The sequence below is a fragment of the Anguilla rostrata genome, chromosome 14 (genome assembly GCF_018555375.3).
Source record: "Anguilla rostrata isolate EN2019 chromosome 14, ASM1855537v3, whole genome shotgun sequence".
NCBI lineage: Eukaryota > Metazoa > Chordata > Actinopteri > Anguilliformes > Anguillidae > Anguilla > Anguilla rostrata.
The window spans coordinates 14166708-14181643 of record NC_057946.1 but is presented as its reverse complement, the minus strand read 5'-3'; the positions used below and the strand labels follow the sequence as shown (position 1 = coordinate 14181643).

General features: G+C 40.5%; 1 protein-coding gene across 1 annotated transcript; it reads right to left on the bottom strand.

The window, feature by feature from the left end:
* Positions 1-275: 275 nt before the first annotated feature.
* On the bottom strand, positions 276-14384 carry sec14l7 (SEC14-like lipid binding 7). Its single transcript, XM_064307772.1, has 12 exons — positions 14224-14384; positions 13313-13388; positions 8357-8400; positions 6513-6575; positions 6171-6359; positions 5128-5223; positions 4743-4803; positions 3927-4010; positions 3680-3786; positions 2300-2439; positions 1579-1748; positions 276-1166 (listed from the first exon to the last, which is right to left on the bottom strand). The coding sequence occupies exons 1-12, from the start codon at positions 14275-14277 to the stop codon at positions 1054-1056; spliced, it is 1197 nt and encodes a 398-aa protein (XP_064163842.1). The 5' UTR covers positions 14278-14384; the 3' UTR covers positions 276-1053.
* Positions 14385-14936: the final 552 nt, after the last annotated feature.

The window sequence follows — 14936 nt, the reverse complement described above, 5'->3', positions numbered from 1 at the left end:
ACACATACATACAGAGAGAAAGACAGACATAGAGGCAGTGGTAGAGACACATAAACAGATATAAAGAGAAAAACAAACTCCAGCCAAATAGAAATACAAGAAAATAGACCCCCTTAGACAGACATCATAGAAACAATCCGCTCAAGGCCACTTTAAATTTGTCAGGCAGTACATGGCTAGTTGGTGGAACCACAGCCAAATGTCCTGCTTCACAGCCATATGAACTACATACATGGTTCATGTCACCTTGTATCAATGAAGGCTTACAATGTATATAGCATTATTGCATGGCAACCAATCTTTTTATGGTATTGCCAACCTTTTATTTTATGGACTACAGTCATTTCATGAGAGCAGTTTATTGAAAATGATTAAAACTTTTTTTAAAAAGTTTACTGCTACACACAGACATTTCATTCACATTGTTAAATTAGTTTAACAAATTGTTGATGTAAATCATCCTGATGTAATAATTACAAATAAATAACAAATTAACTTTTACATTCTTTAAGAGGTAGGCCTACATAGTTGACTAGCAGCTGAGAACTTGTTTGAATTTCTAAAAACATGATGTAATTTACAGAAGCTTCACAGATGAGTTGTTTGTCACTTCAGTTGGACTTCATAAGAATTAATTCAAACTGATGTTTGGTGAGGAAAATATTACAACAATCTCTATACTGACAAAAGAAACATACTGTAAGGATAGATTAGACTTGCAATTAAGAGAAAAGTATTTCTTCTTCATATCATATCAATGTAAAAAATACTGGTAATTCCTTTAAGATGTAACATGAAAGGGTTATAATGTGTTATTATGGATGTTGATCGACTGTTCATCAGATTAAAGTATTATGGAAATAAACATTATTATCTTGTTATTGAGTTATGATGAAAGATTATGACTTTCAGCATTAAGTCTTTGTTGGAAGCTGTTGTGTAGCTACAGTACATAAGCCACCTTTGTGAAACAGAAGAAGAGAGTCAGTGTTCTTTGTCATATCTATGATGCTATTGGTCATCTGAGCAGAATTCCATATCTGACCCAGCCTATCAATCCCTGTTCCTCTCAGACTGCAATTGGCTGTCAGACAGCAGAACCTCCACTGTGAAACTGATCCTCTTGGAATGCAGGACACTGTAGGTGTTGTCAAATCGCAATACATCTGGGAAGGAAAAAATAATTCTGATTATTCCTCAAGTAAAGGAATGTGCTGAGTAAAGCCACTAGGAGGCCTTTCTGTTCACAGGATGCAGAACTGACAGTCTGTTGCCTGGAACTGGGGAATGTGGCAGTATAGTGCCGTGTGCAAAGAACCAAACTTGAACCAGAAGAGGTTACATCAAGAAATGTACTTCGCCTGAATCACTTCCATAAAATATCCAGCTTCATAAATGGAAGCAGCTGCCACATAAGAACCATAAGTAATGTGTGACATTGTAGATAAAGATGACCGCTAAGCAAAAGTGTTACGTAACAAATAATATGGATCCATAGTTAGTTAAAATAGGAATCAGACCGTGGTGTTAGTCACAGGAACGCCTGGCGCCCCCCTCAGTCCCAGGCCCTATACTCACAGACGCCTGCGTCAGCACAGGTGAGGGAGCCGTCTTCAGGCACCAGGTGGGCATTGTAGCGCTGACTGGGCACCACCTCCTGCATCTCCCCTGCCTTCTGCCTGCTGCCGATCCTGGTCTTCATGAACACCCCAAAGCCAATATCTGCCCCCTCGCTCGCGAACTGCCACCTGGGGAGAAGGGGATTGTGAGAAAAGGAAGAGAAACAGTCCCCCTGTAACCACCAAAAGTACATCTGCCACCTCACCTTCTTCTAACCATAGGTAGCTTAACCTTAAAATTACTCCAATAAACTCCATACAGTAGTTTCTGCACTATGTAAGGTATACTTTATATTTTTCTGTTTCAATGTTTTAGCTAATTAATTAATCATCAATTAATTAATTAATTAATTAATCAATTAATTCACTCATTCATTCACTCATCCATCCATCCATCCAAAAGTGGAAGTGAAGAGACACTGTAAGCTGCTTGGTCCATTTGGAATGGTCCCAGTGAACCACATCGTCATGATGTGGCTCCACTGGCCAAGGGCAAGAGTGAAGACAATGACTAGGGACACATTCCCTTGTCTCCACTTCGGTGTGACCACTTTGTCAGAGTGTTGGGACAGATCACTCCTGACCAGTGTCGTTGAGACCCACCCTTGTTGTCGGCCGACTATCGAGCGTCTCTCAGCTTGGTGTATTCCTGACTCAAGATCACCCAGAATTCCACTCACCGCAGCACACAGCCTGGGAACAGGATCTCGTACTCCAGCTGGTGGGAGGAGCCTCGGCCGATGGTGACGCTCTGCTCATACTGCACTTTGACAGAGTCCTGCACGTAGTACGACTTTGGCACCTCGCCCCCGTAGCTTATCTGGAAATGGAAACTCACAATAATACCGGAGACATGGAATCTCAGTCCTTTCTGTCTGTCTGTAAAAAGCATTCTAATTCAGCCCTGCAATAGTGCTATTGGCTAGGTATTTAGGAACATCTTTGTAATGTATAAGAGTACTCCTGGAGCAGCTGAGTCATTCCTGAGCATTGATGCATGTTTTCAGCTGACAGGACTCTGGCTCTAAACGCGGGTCAGTGGAGTGTGCTGAAGCACTCGATTCTCCACCGCCACCAGGACGCAGGGGAACAAAGCCTGCCTGTGCACAGGAACATTCCCAGCTCCCACATGCGGGTGAAGTCAGCGGAACAGTGCTGACAAAGGTTCTTTTTTTTCTTCTTGAGATCACTATCGGAATCGCAAGGTTATGGCTAACTGTGGCTTCCTCTTCGGGAAGGGAACATTAATAGTAATAGAAAATAACAGAATGTATTGATCCATCTCAACACACGTGCACTGAAACCAACGCTTAAAACAATTAATTAAAAAGAACTTTGAAACAAACATAACACTTAACGATGTGATCCAGTGGCACACAATGTGGTGAATTACCTACCATGCACTGGGACCTAGTTTTCAGGGGTTTTGGATAAAAATCCCAAAGTGGATGTTTCTTAGGGTAAGATGTGCTTCCTGCAGTTGTTCTAGCAAAAATAACCATGGCATTTGATTGGATCACATCATTTTTAAGAACCAAAAAATCTGGCAGTGTGCCAAATGGTCTATGGACCAGTGCACTAAGCCACTGTATTCACAACAACATGAACTCATAAAATCGGAGCCATGCAACCAGAAAAATGTTTTTTTTTTTAAAAAAAGCTCCTTGCTTTCTGATCTTCTCACCAATGCTGATCTTCTGAAGGGCTGCTAATCCATGATCAGGGACCAGTGCCACCAAAACCAGAAAGAAACAAGCGGTTTCGCTTGAATCGCAACCCCAAATCGCGACCTCGACATTCGAATCGCAAAGCCACTGCTTTGTTGAAATGCCTCCATTTGAAGGTATCCTTTTAAAAAATAAAATATAATACCCCGGGATCCAGGAACATGCATTACAGAGACCAAGGACCGTTCTTTTTTTTTAATCAAGCGCAGTAGCATCATTCTACCACTAGAGGTTGATGCTACATGAAACGGGGGAGGGGTTGCCCTGGGACAGTGAATGGCGTCGCTCTTTAATCCCTCAGTCTGCCCACACCACTCCTTCCTAATCGCTCACCCAGGTCTTACATCGGGGGTCCCCGTCTGGGTCGGTCAGCGTACCCCCATAGGCAACGGGCAGCTGCTCTGGGTCTATGTACTTCCGCAGCACCTCCTGCCAGTTGGCTGTAGGGAGGTGGACAGACATAGAGAAGAGCACACAGTGAGAGAGACCAACTAGCGTACAACAGGGATGGGTCCATTTACTTGTTTTACTTCCTCCTACAGGTCAGGCAGAGCTGTGCATTCTGGTGTGTGGCTCTTACCTCCCAGGACAATGATCTTGCGGCGTGTGTCCTCACACAGGAAGTTTTTAATCAGGTTATATGCCACAGGGAAGAGCTTGGGGGCTGCAGAGGGTGGGTGGGGTTACAGGGAGATTTGGGTTTATGAACTGCAGGCAGAAGCTACAGTCTACTGTCTTTCATAAAGAGACAAGCACCAGTCATTAATTGCAACCACTGTTACAACTAGGAGGTCTTTAAGACATAAGCTCTGGTGTCTACATTAGAAATGTAGCATTGTACATTTTGGTAAGGATGCTGCCTCAATGCTGCCTCAAATGATCTTGATTACATTGAGTGCATTTGTACCTCACAAAGAAAACAGGAAATTATACTACACATCATGTGAAATCTGAGCTAAACCCTAAGTATATACGTGTACACTCAGCCAAGGGAGGGAGTTAAGGGCCAGTAAAAGCTCCTTCCATAAACTCTCACAGAGTACTTTAAACTCTAATAGAGTACTTTAATGTGCTCCCACTGGACTCATATAAACTTGCAGTGTTGAAATTTGCAGTGTCCTCACTGAAGGCAGGGCTCCAAACCTGCAGCAGCACTGCATCATACTGGAGTAAGTTACACAGTTTTCTTTGTCTGACTGTCAACATTCTCTCACACAAGTCGCATGTATGTAACGTTGTTTGTTCAGAACATTGCACACCTAAATGCAAAGCATGTGGAAACTGTTGGAAAAATTGTTTCATAAGCAGTTCAGGTCAGTTCTATATCCGATAATCGCGACGGTCTAAAAGCAGCCAGATACATGCGCCTAACAGACGATGAACAGGACACACTCACCTTTGATGAGAAACAGCCTCTTTAAGCCCTCGGGGTAGTTCTCCTCATACATGGTGAGGATCTGCAACAGCACAGACACTGAAGGGATAGGCTCCTGCACTACACAGAGACCTAGTGTTGCTTATGTACAATCTTCCAAAGCACACAGCTTTGGCTAATGATGCGAGAAGGGTGGCATTTGCCCCCTCAGAGGTGGGAGCTTAGAGAGCTTTTGCACGAGAGCTGAAGAATTCTTCCATTATGTAAATAATATTGAAGGCTGTGATACGGACTCTGGCTAGATGGTAACAACCATTAACAGCACCACATCACTTTGTGTGCAGAGAACAGTTTGTGTGTTATTATCTCTTTATGGGTGAGGGTGAGAGTGTCACTTGCTCCTTACTTCTCCATACGCATCGATGGCAGGTTTCCACAGGTGTTTCAGTCCCAGCCCCTCGCAGTCATAGATCAGGGTGATGGACTCCACAACCTTCCCCAGCTGGAGGCCAGTAATGGGACCGCATGTTAGCCTTTTGCTAACGCCCATGCAATGTTAGCACTATGCTAAAACTCATAGCATGTTACTATTTTGCTAAAGGCCACACTATGTTAGCATTGGACTATAACTCACAGTTTGGATAAAAATCACCACAATTCTGCACTGCACAAAATGTCATTAAAATAGGAGGTTGAAGTGACCCATGTGTAGCTGTGTGGAGATTTGAAAGGAGAAAAATAAAGCACATGGGGGCCAATTTCCATTCTACTTGCAGTGGCAAGATGAGGAGTAAAACAGCACAGGGCCACTGGGGTTCAGGACACATGAATGTGAGAATCCAAGGTGCTGGAATGTGTTCCAAGCCAGGGTGACATTTCACTGAAGGGGTTCGATTCCAAACAGCTTCTGTGCCCTCCCGTCCCCTTAGTAACACTCACCATCTCAATGAAAAATCATAAGGCTGCATATTGAGTGAAAAACACTGCCATCTCTGGACTTTAGCCACAGAACACATTATGTACTGATGAACTGAATACAGCAAGAGCACCCTCTATGAAAGCATACCATAACATCTATTAGAGTGTTCTATACCATCTAGAAGAGATTACTGTATCATATATAAAAGTGTACTAAATGCTATATAAGAGCATACTGTATGGTTTATAATGGTGTATTATATGGTGTATAAGAGCATTCAATATCTTGTATAATGGAGCATTGTGTCTATTATTATAGCATATTGTGCCTTCTACAGTACCATTTATAAATTAGCCCTATATAGAAATTTAGCAGATGATCTTACCCAGAGCAACTTGCACATCTTATATTCACTACATATAATCAATTTCTACAGCTGGATATTTAATGAAGCAATTCAGGTTAAGTACCTTGCTCAAAGGTTCAAGAGCAGCAGTCTACCCGGGAATAAAAATCGGGGAGTACTGTACCTTCTGTGACTGCAGCCGACACTCCCTCTGCATCATCTCAGTGTCACGGATCTTGCGCTTGAGGAAGTCTTGCTTGCTGGCGGACAGGAGGAGGCCCTTGGGGTCCAGTGGGCCAATCACATCGTACCAAATGGGGCTCCCCTCCCGGTCATAGCCACACATGCCACCAGCCAGGTACCGGGTGATCACCTGGACACACAACAGACGCAACACACACCAATCAGATTGGAGCAAGGCACCAGCAGACGCTGACGTGATACAATATTACCCATGGGACTGCCCATCCCTTTCTAATGCAGGGAAAGCTGACAGGGGTAAACGAGGAGTTTATTAAGACTGTACCTCTGGTTGCTGCCAGTCAGTGGTTATTGTGTCTACTTTCATGTGCCTTCTGAATTCCACATGCTGAGGATAAAACAAACAGACTGTTAGATACTATATTAGGATGAATACTGCTTCTTTGACCAGGAGGCTGAAAGCATTACAAACCAAATCTAATATCACTGTATGAGAAATGGTGAGATCACTGTGCACATGCTTAATTCTATATTCTGAACTAGAGCTTGGAATCCAACATGGGCTGTGAGAGCAGTTGAGGGGGGCCCTGAGTTGGACATGGGAAAGAATAACTTGGTACATATTGTGAACTTTCCACAAGCTTTTACAACAAACAAATTAAATGATTCACATCCCACATGCACGGCACTGGGTACAGTTGCTTTGACATAGGTCTGCATCAAAAAACATTGGAATTATTGTCTAAATCTGAACACATTTTAAGCTACTTTTTTATAACTGGTGGGTAGTTTATAAAGTGAGTTGTGGCCTCCATCGTTCAATAGCATTCTTTCACTGAGCCAATCACAGGAAACACAGCGGTGAAAATTCTGCATTCTATGATTTTTCCTTTACACTCTTTATTTCTGAGAGTGTACGTTTCTACATTCTACTCTGCAGATTTAAGGAAAATCACTGGTAAAACCAGCAGGTCTAATTCTGGAGTGGAACATTCAGTCTTAGATCCTTACATAATTTTAATCCAATGTAAAGAATGACACTGGATGTCCGATTCAGTTTCAGTCATTACTGCCCCTGAATGGGATTTTAACCTCATGTTGTGAAAACAGGATAGTCAAGGAAAAACAATTAGGCTCTTTAGTCATACACTGTCATACAGTAATTAACTTGTCAGTCATGAAGGGGACAGTGAAACCTAAACGTATTATCCTCCTTTTGCTTTCACACACACACACATACACACACACAAAACCAATGACATGTGACTGGTATTTAGAAGAGGCCTGAATCTCAACCTAGAAAACAAATAATCAATTAAGAAAAGAATCATAGTGTTACTTCTGACTGAACAGGCCTTGTCCAGGCTTCTACAAAGCTCTCTCTATGATGGTGCCTTTGTGGCACCACCTCTCTCAATCATACAAAACATAAAAACCTGTTTGCTGCTATGATCATGACCCTCAACATCTGATTGTGTCCTAAACACACTTGAAGGCAAAGAAATGGTACCTAATGATGAATGAACCTAGGACTCACACCACCATCACCAGCAGCATTAAACACAACCATTTATTATTAACAACCCATAGATGTTACAAGATTAAAACAATTGAAATTCCCGCAAGGGTACAATATGTGTAGCATGACTCCATTATAATTGGGGCTGGTGTATGCTACACCTCACTGCCAGCAGCTCTTAGTATGAAACGTGATTCTCCGCTGCTCTGGCATATAACAAAAACAGTCCTTTCAAATTTATGGCGCAGCGTTGCTGATCTCGGTGTTCTTTTGAAAGCACACAAAATTATGTAAGGCTAAAATGAACAAATGTGAAGAAGGCTAGATATATGCCAGGAAATTAGCACCTGGAATTAATGTAATGGGGAGTGGAGTCTACTTAAAACCAAATAAACAAGGATATACAATCATAAAACAAAAGCATGCTTTCTTCAAGGGAAATTACATCACTAGGTACCACAACCTACGTGTTGAGAGCAAGCTATATTTACCTTCAAATTATTTGCTACCTTGACTTGCACACAAGTCAATCGTCAGTTAAAGTTTGACTTAAATTTAAGCAATAACTTGCCCCTGCACTATAAACCCTAAAATCAAGCAGGCCTCAGGACGACTTATGATAGGAAAGGAAGAAACAGAGAATACCTTACCTTCCGAAGCATTGTCTCTGCTTTCTGTACATTGAAACTTCTGGCTGAAAAAAATAGATCCCAGTGAGTATATTTACAAAAGATCCATAGTCTGTAAGGATGAGGCTACAAGATTGAATCCGTCTACTTGCTGCCTTCATCAGTTTAAATGATGTCTGTATATTCTGTTTGCAACCTTGATACAAAACCACAAGTGTGCCGGTTATTTAGAAGCACACTGCTAATCACTGCAGCTACCCACAATATATCTGCAATTAAGGCCTGTGACAGGTTAATAACAGTGAACCTTAATGCAGAGAGAAGATCTATTGCTAAAAATAAGATGGTAAAAAACTAAGAATCAACAATGACTTGGTTCTTTAAAGGATATTGATAGTATTGTTTACAAACTAGAAAACATCCAAAGAATCCGCTCTGGTTTTTAAAAAGGCGGGGAATTAACATAAACATACAGAAAGTACAATACAGAAGTATTTTCATCAAATTGCAACTCATAAAAATCTGAAACTGGATTGTTTATATAATTTCTATAATGTAGACCTCATGAACTGTTGATTTCTACTATGTTTAACCTTTTTCACCTCAATATGCAAATAAAGTGGACCTTTTCCAAATATACAGATTCATTAATTAAGAAATTATTTTTCCACCAGTGTTCTGCCTAATTTTGTCTTGACTACAGAGGAACAGCCAGCTGTTTGAAACAGTCCTGTCCCTGTCCTGTCATGGTCTGAAGTGGGCTGCCATCATCAAAATAATGATTATGACATAAAAGTTCAGAAGAAAATGATTGAAGGCATGAAAGGAGAGAGGAACAAAAAAAATGAACAAACATAGTGATAGATACAGACCAACCAGAGTGCACCCAACTGCTTGAAAAGTGCTTTATAAATAAAATGTATTATTATTATTATTAAGAGAGACAAATTTAGCTAACGGTTCTCCATTCAAATCCTGTCAGTATGCCAGGAAAAAAAAACATTGTACCAGCACAAACAGTTCTGCTTAAAAGCTGGGTGAAACTGTCTCCACCACACAAGTTACAATTCAATTTTAAAAGCAGTTTCTCATCTGAAATAGTCTGGCAAACAGCATAAAAAAAATCTCAGGTAAGGTGATTACAGGACTGCTGATTGGCTGTCACAGACCTGAAGGTGTCGAGTTTAAGGAGGAGAAGGAAAAGAAGTAGCTGGACATCAATTGGCTCTATTGCCACAATTAAAGCCCACCTTTTAGTTTGGGAAATAGAACAGACATATGACACCACAAAGCTCCCCCTTTTAATTACACAGATCTACTGACACTTAAGGTCGCTAGCTATGAGAACCGGTTATCCCTGTTTGTACCCACAACAAAGGCCTACGAGCTGGCTGGTCTTCACCTGACACCCACCCATCATGCAACAACAAATAGACAATTTATTTTAAAAACAAATGGGTAAATAAGGTGAATTGTTTTGAATACATTCACAAGATTTTAAGGGGATACTTGTGATTCCTGTGGGGTGTTGACCACACTGAGATAAAAAAAGAGTTTTTTTGGTTAGGAGTCAGGGGGGCTGGAGAAGGGGTGGTTTCACCATGGGGTGAGACAGAGTGACCTTGAACAAAGAGCAGTGTACTCACATCCAAAATAATTACTGTATAGAGGTGAAAACAAAATAAGGCAATGGGGGGGGGGGGGGGCAACAGTTGCTTCCCAACATGGTGTTGTACTGAGCAATCACAAGGGCAACATTTTGACCACACAGGTCCTCTGCAATCCAATGATCCACTGCTGCTGTGATATTTTGTGACTAGCATCTTCAGTATTCCCTTTAAAAAATTTTAAAGACCCCCTACACTCAAAAACTTTTTTTTCTGGTTAACTCTGGAAGCATGAATTTCACTATACAGATTAATTTTTGTGCAAAACTTGTCACCAGGGCTCCATTTTCCCATTCTTCTACTGTAGATAGAGAGCTTCTCTGTACTTCCCGGAAATCTGAGTCAGAAATGTGTATGTACAAGCAAAATTTGTGATGTCACAAATATGTCAATCCTATCATCATCCATTATCCAAAGAAATGCAAATTACAGGAGAGTGATGCGGTAAACTGAAACCTTTGTGCACAGAAAACTGAGTTAGCGGCATTGCTATGACAGTTGTTGTGGTGAACATGGCAGACTACAGTTTTAGGATGCAATCATGAGGTAGGAACTTTGTTCCACTCCTTACCAAAGGAGCCTATTCTAAAACAAAAATGGGTGGAATTTGTTTATAAAATTGCGTGGATGCACCTGACAGCATAGAGGGAATTCATGTTTGTAGCACACATTTTACAGATGACTGTTTTCAGAACCTCATGCAGAAGTTGATTTTGTGAAGAAATTAATTCTGAAACCAAATGCCCTGCCTAGACTCCAACTGCCCATAGGTACGAGTGTGTGAGTGAATGGTGTGTGTGCGCTGTGAAAGACTGGCAACATGTCCAGGGTGTACTCCTCTCGCCCAATGCATGATGGGATAGGCTCCAGCACCCCCCACGACCCTGACCAGGAAAAAGTGGGTATAGATAATGGATGGATGGATGGATGGATTCCCTGCCTACTATACATCCCGGGACCACAGCAGCAAGCATTGCCAATTTGTATATTCATTGATTCTGGTGTTGCCAATGAGGGAAAATGGGTAATGCTACTAAGTCATTTTCAGTAGTTTACTGAACATTTTTGGTGGAAAAGACATATCAAACATATAAAGAATATTTTTTTTAAGGTTTTAAAATACATCTGGAGTGTTAGACAAAGTAAACAAACATGTAGCCTCCAGTCAAGGACGGATGTCAGTAAGGCCCAGATGAATGTTTTGGCCAGTCTAACAGTGGTCCCTCAGCCCTCTGTTTGCTTTCAACAAGCGTATCAGAATGAAAGCTCGGGTTGATGACCTCCAAATGCCTCAACCTCCCCGATAGTGCAAAGTCCATGTTCTCTCCTATTGCTTTCATGGACCCAAGCCAGGTGTTACATACCTCAACCTAACTACAAAGATAGCTAAACTGTGCATTACTATTTTATTATTTTTTTTTAAACATTTGAAATTTTTTATTTATGTTATTCATCCTTTATTAGTTTGATGGCTCGATTTTGTATGAGCATTTTGCCACTTACAAATTAATTGTGAGAAGTCTACATCTCAGTTTTCCATTGAATTTATATAACAATAATTATTTTCCCACATAAAACGATATGCATGGTTCTCTGAAGCAGATATGCAGCTTTTCAGAAAACAGAAATGAATTGGAACTTTTGCGCATCCACATTTCTTCATATTCAGTAACATACCAGTTATATAATATATAAAATGAATTAATTTATACTACATTATTTTATCATTAATACAAAAATAGCTGTATTCCATAAATATAACTATTATTGAATACCCATACCAGTATCGATAGCTAGCATCCAAACATATTTATGACTTCCTGAATGTGATATTGCAAATTCACAACTACAGATTCAAGTTTGGCCTTGAAACACAATTTGTTGTTTGAGTAGATACCAGTGGGTTAACCATCTCAAAAAACATACAAAATGTCATTCTTGTCCCAGGATACACATCTCTCCCACAGCCTTGTGTGCATCTTCCATACCTGCAAAAGGGGTCTCTACACATCAAATAAAGATGGAGTTCATGGATGCTCAGAAAAAAGGCTGTTTTAATAATATCATTTAGTGCTCATCCAGTAATAAACACACTGGATATTAGAAAAGAAGAAAGTACAATATTAGCTGCAATTCATTGTTGACCAGTTTCTTGTTATAACAATGATGTCCTAATGGAGCAATACTAAACTCTTTTTCATTCTAATAACAAAAAATAGAATCAACATTTGACTGAAAATCAAATCAGTGACTGTTAAAAGCTGCACTGGGAAAAATGCCAAGCATAAAACAATAAGAGCAAAAAAAGGTTGGAAATGCCCAGCTGCAATGCTGCTTATCACTATGAGATGCTGAAAGCCCAGTGGACAGTGTTCGATTTGCAGATACTCCAGCAGCTGATGGGCAAAGCTATGCCTGTTGCTGGAGGGTTAATGGGATCACTCCAGAGATTACACCGATTATACTGGAGAACCCCTTTGATTGGTTTATGATTCTGTGATTGTGATTGGCAACAAAATGGCAGAGGCCAGAGCTGCTCAGGAGTTCATTTAAAAAAATAAATAATAATAATAATAATAATAATAAAAAAACAGCTGCGCAAACATACACACGCACGCGCGCGCACACACACACACTGCATCACGTGATAGTTAGCAAACGCTCCAGCTATCCTTTCCCCTCTTTGCAACCAGTAAAGGTACACATTGTACACTGATTGTTTACCCCAAAGGTTCACAGTATACTGAGAAAAAACTACAAAATCTGCCGGCAAATCAAACTGGCAACGGCTGCTATAGAGGGAGGGAAACCAGTGAGCGAACTGACATGACCTGGCGCCCTCCAGGACTTCTTGCAATGGCCAAAATGAAAGAGGAGGAGGGGTATGCGTAGATGTATTTTAGATCATGTTTACATGATTTAGCGTGGATTGAAAATAATATATGTCGGTTATATGAATACAGCATATCCATGCGATATGTCTGAAACCGTAGAACAAAGTAAACAACCTGGGAACCATGGTTCTGCTCATACCCCTGACATGTTAACGATGGGGACAATGTACACTGTAACTTGCCCGAAGCACATATACACACAAAAAGCGACTTTGGAAGGACACTACAGAAATGAAGCAATCGTTTTCCTTGGGAATGCCTGCGATGTAACTGTGTGAATGTGAAACAATGTTTAAAAAACGATAGCATACAAATGTAAATTGGATGGGGAAACGGTTTTAAATAAGCAAAATTGTTTAATTACTATTTATGAACTTACATCAATGACTTGCTTATAAATACATAAAATTCCTCACCTCTAAGCCAGCGAAGCAGGAAATGGTCATGTTGCGAGGGGAGCTGGGGGAGAATGTCTTCTATTCTCTCTCGAAACTGGAAACAGAAAACAACATCAGAGACAGTGAGACATGAAATGCATGGCAGAAATGCATTGGTAAGCATTTATGGCTAGATCGCGTACACAAACGGTGACATGCTACAGTATTTATAATACTGTATACACAAATACATGCAGAAACAGGACGTGACATGGTCTGGTATGCTTTAATGATTTTAGAGGTTCACAATGATACCAATACTAATTAGAACCTCACTGCAAACACGTGACATGCTTTCAAATATCCCTTAGGAGGACGCCTATTCTCTCTTGAGTTCTCTTTTTACCTTGTGTCCCCAAAAGGTTTTTTTTAATCCTTTGAGATCTTCTATACTTTTTATATTTATAATAGCTCGTCGTCCTTTTTATGTTTGCTCCATGCGTTTTAAGAATAGTGTAAAATTTCACAAATTATCGCAACGATTCACTGCTCAAAGAAAGTTGGAAGCTTCATTCATTCGCAGAACCGAACCGCTTTCATCGCCTAGCTTGTTCGAATGCATGTTGAGCTACTTGTCATTTAAAGTTTGTCGAATGCCTTTTAAAAATGCTGTTATGTCTATCTGACTTTATACAACAGTGTACAGAACTCGTAGGTGGTGGATTAAGGCTATTTTAAAATAAGTTTTTAAAAATCGCATTACATTATGTTATGTAAAATAATGCTTTTTTGCCACTTTTTGCAAGTCTCCATGTGAATTAAATAGCTTCACAGACTAGCCTACTCGAATTTTTTAAGACGCATGAACTGTCAACTGTCAAAAAATGAAGTGACAAATTTATACTTGGACAAAAAAATAAATGAATAAAAAAGCAAAACTACAATCTCACCTGCGTCAGCGTTTCCTCCTGCTTTTGGCTGAGGTCGCCGACACGTCCGCTCATCTTCTCTGTCAAGCTGAGCTAAAAATGTGTCACCGTGGAGCCGAAACTGAATTCGAGTTTGTATCCAACTGTTAAATGCTGCCCTTTGGGTTCCGGATGGGACTATATAATCTGTGGTGGCGCTGTTGTCACATGTTTCATTGAAACAAGGAAACAATATGGTGACCAAACGCCCTGGTTTAAAGACTACCAATTATAAATTGGCAATTATAATTTGTAATCTGAGCACACGTGCTCACAAAATCATAAGGGCAACTACAAAATGTTAGAATTTGTTAGGAACAGGTCTGAGCTAATGAGTTCACTTTGCAAAGTGGGAAAAATACTAAAATGAATGTGGTAACCGCTGTGAATGTATAATGCACATTTCTGGTTCTCTTTGTCTGAGTCCGTGGAGAATACAAACACAACTATAGCAACGTTCTCCTGTGTCAGCTCCTGTGGCAACCGTAAACACACAATCCAGACCACTACTTTCACATCGCACCATTTAAATTCAGATCTGTAATTTGAGACCACATTCATATTGTTCCAGCATTATTTACATTACAGCACAGGGCAAACATTCAGGTCTTAAAATTCTACACTGAGAAAACCATCTTGTATTATTAAACATTTTATCAGGCAAAAGGGCAATGTATGGCACCCCCATGGTATTC

Bases quoted from the DNA above. Each gene is read 5' to 3' on its own strand.
- sec14l7 (XM_064307772.1), bottom strand. From the start codon at position 14,277: ATGAGCGGACGTGTCGGCGACCTCAGCCAAAAGCAGGAGGAAACGCTG. The intron at 2,440-3,679 runs GTGAGCGATTAG...TTCCATTTCCAG, and splicing joins ACCCCCGATGTAAGACCTGG to ATAAGCTACGGGGGCGAGGT. The intron at 1,167-1,578 runs GTGAGTATAGGG...TTTCCTTCCCAG, and splicing joins CTGTGCTGACGCAGGCGTCT to ATGTATTGCGATTTGACAAC.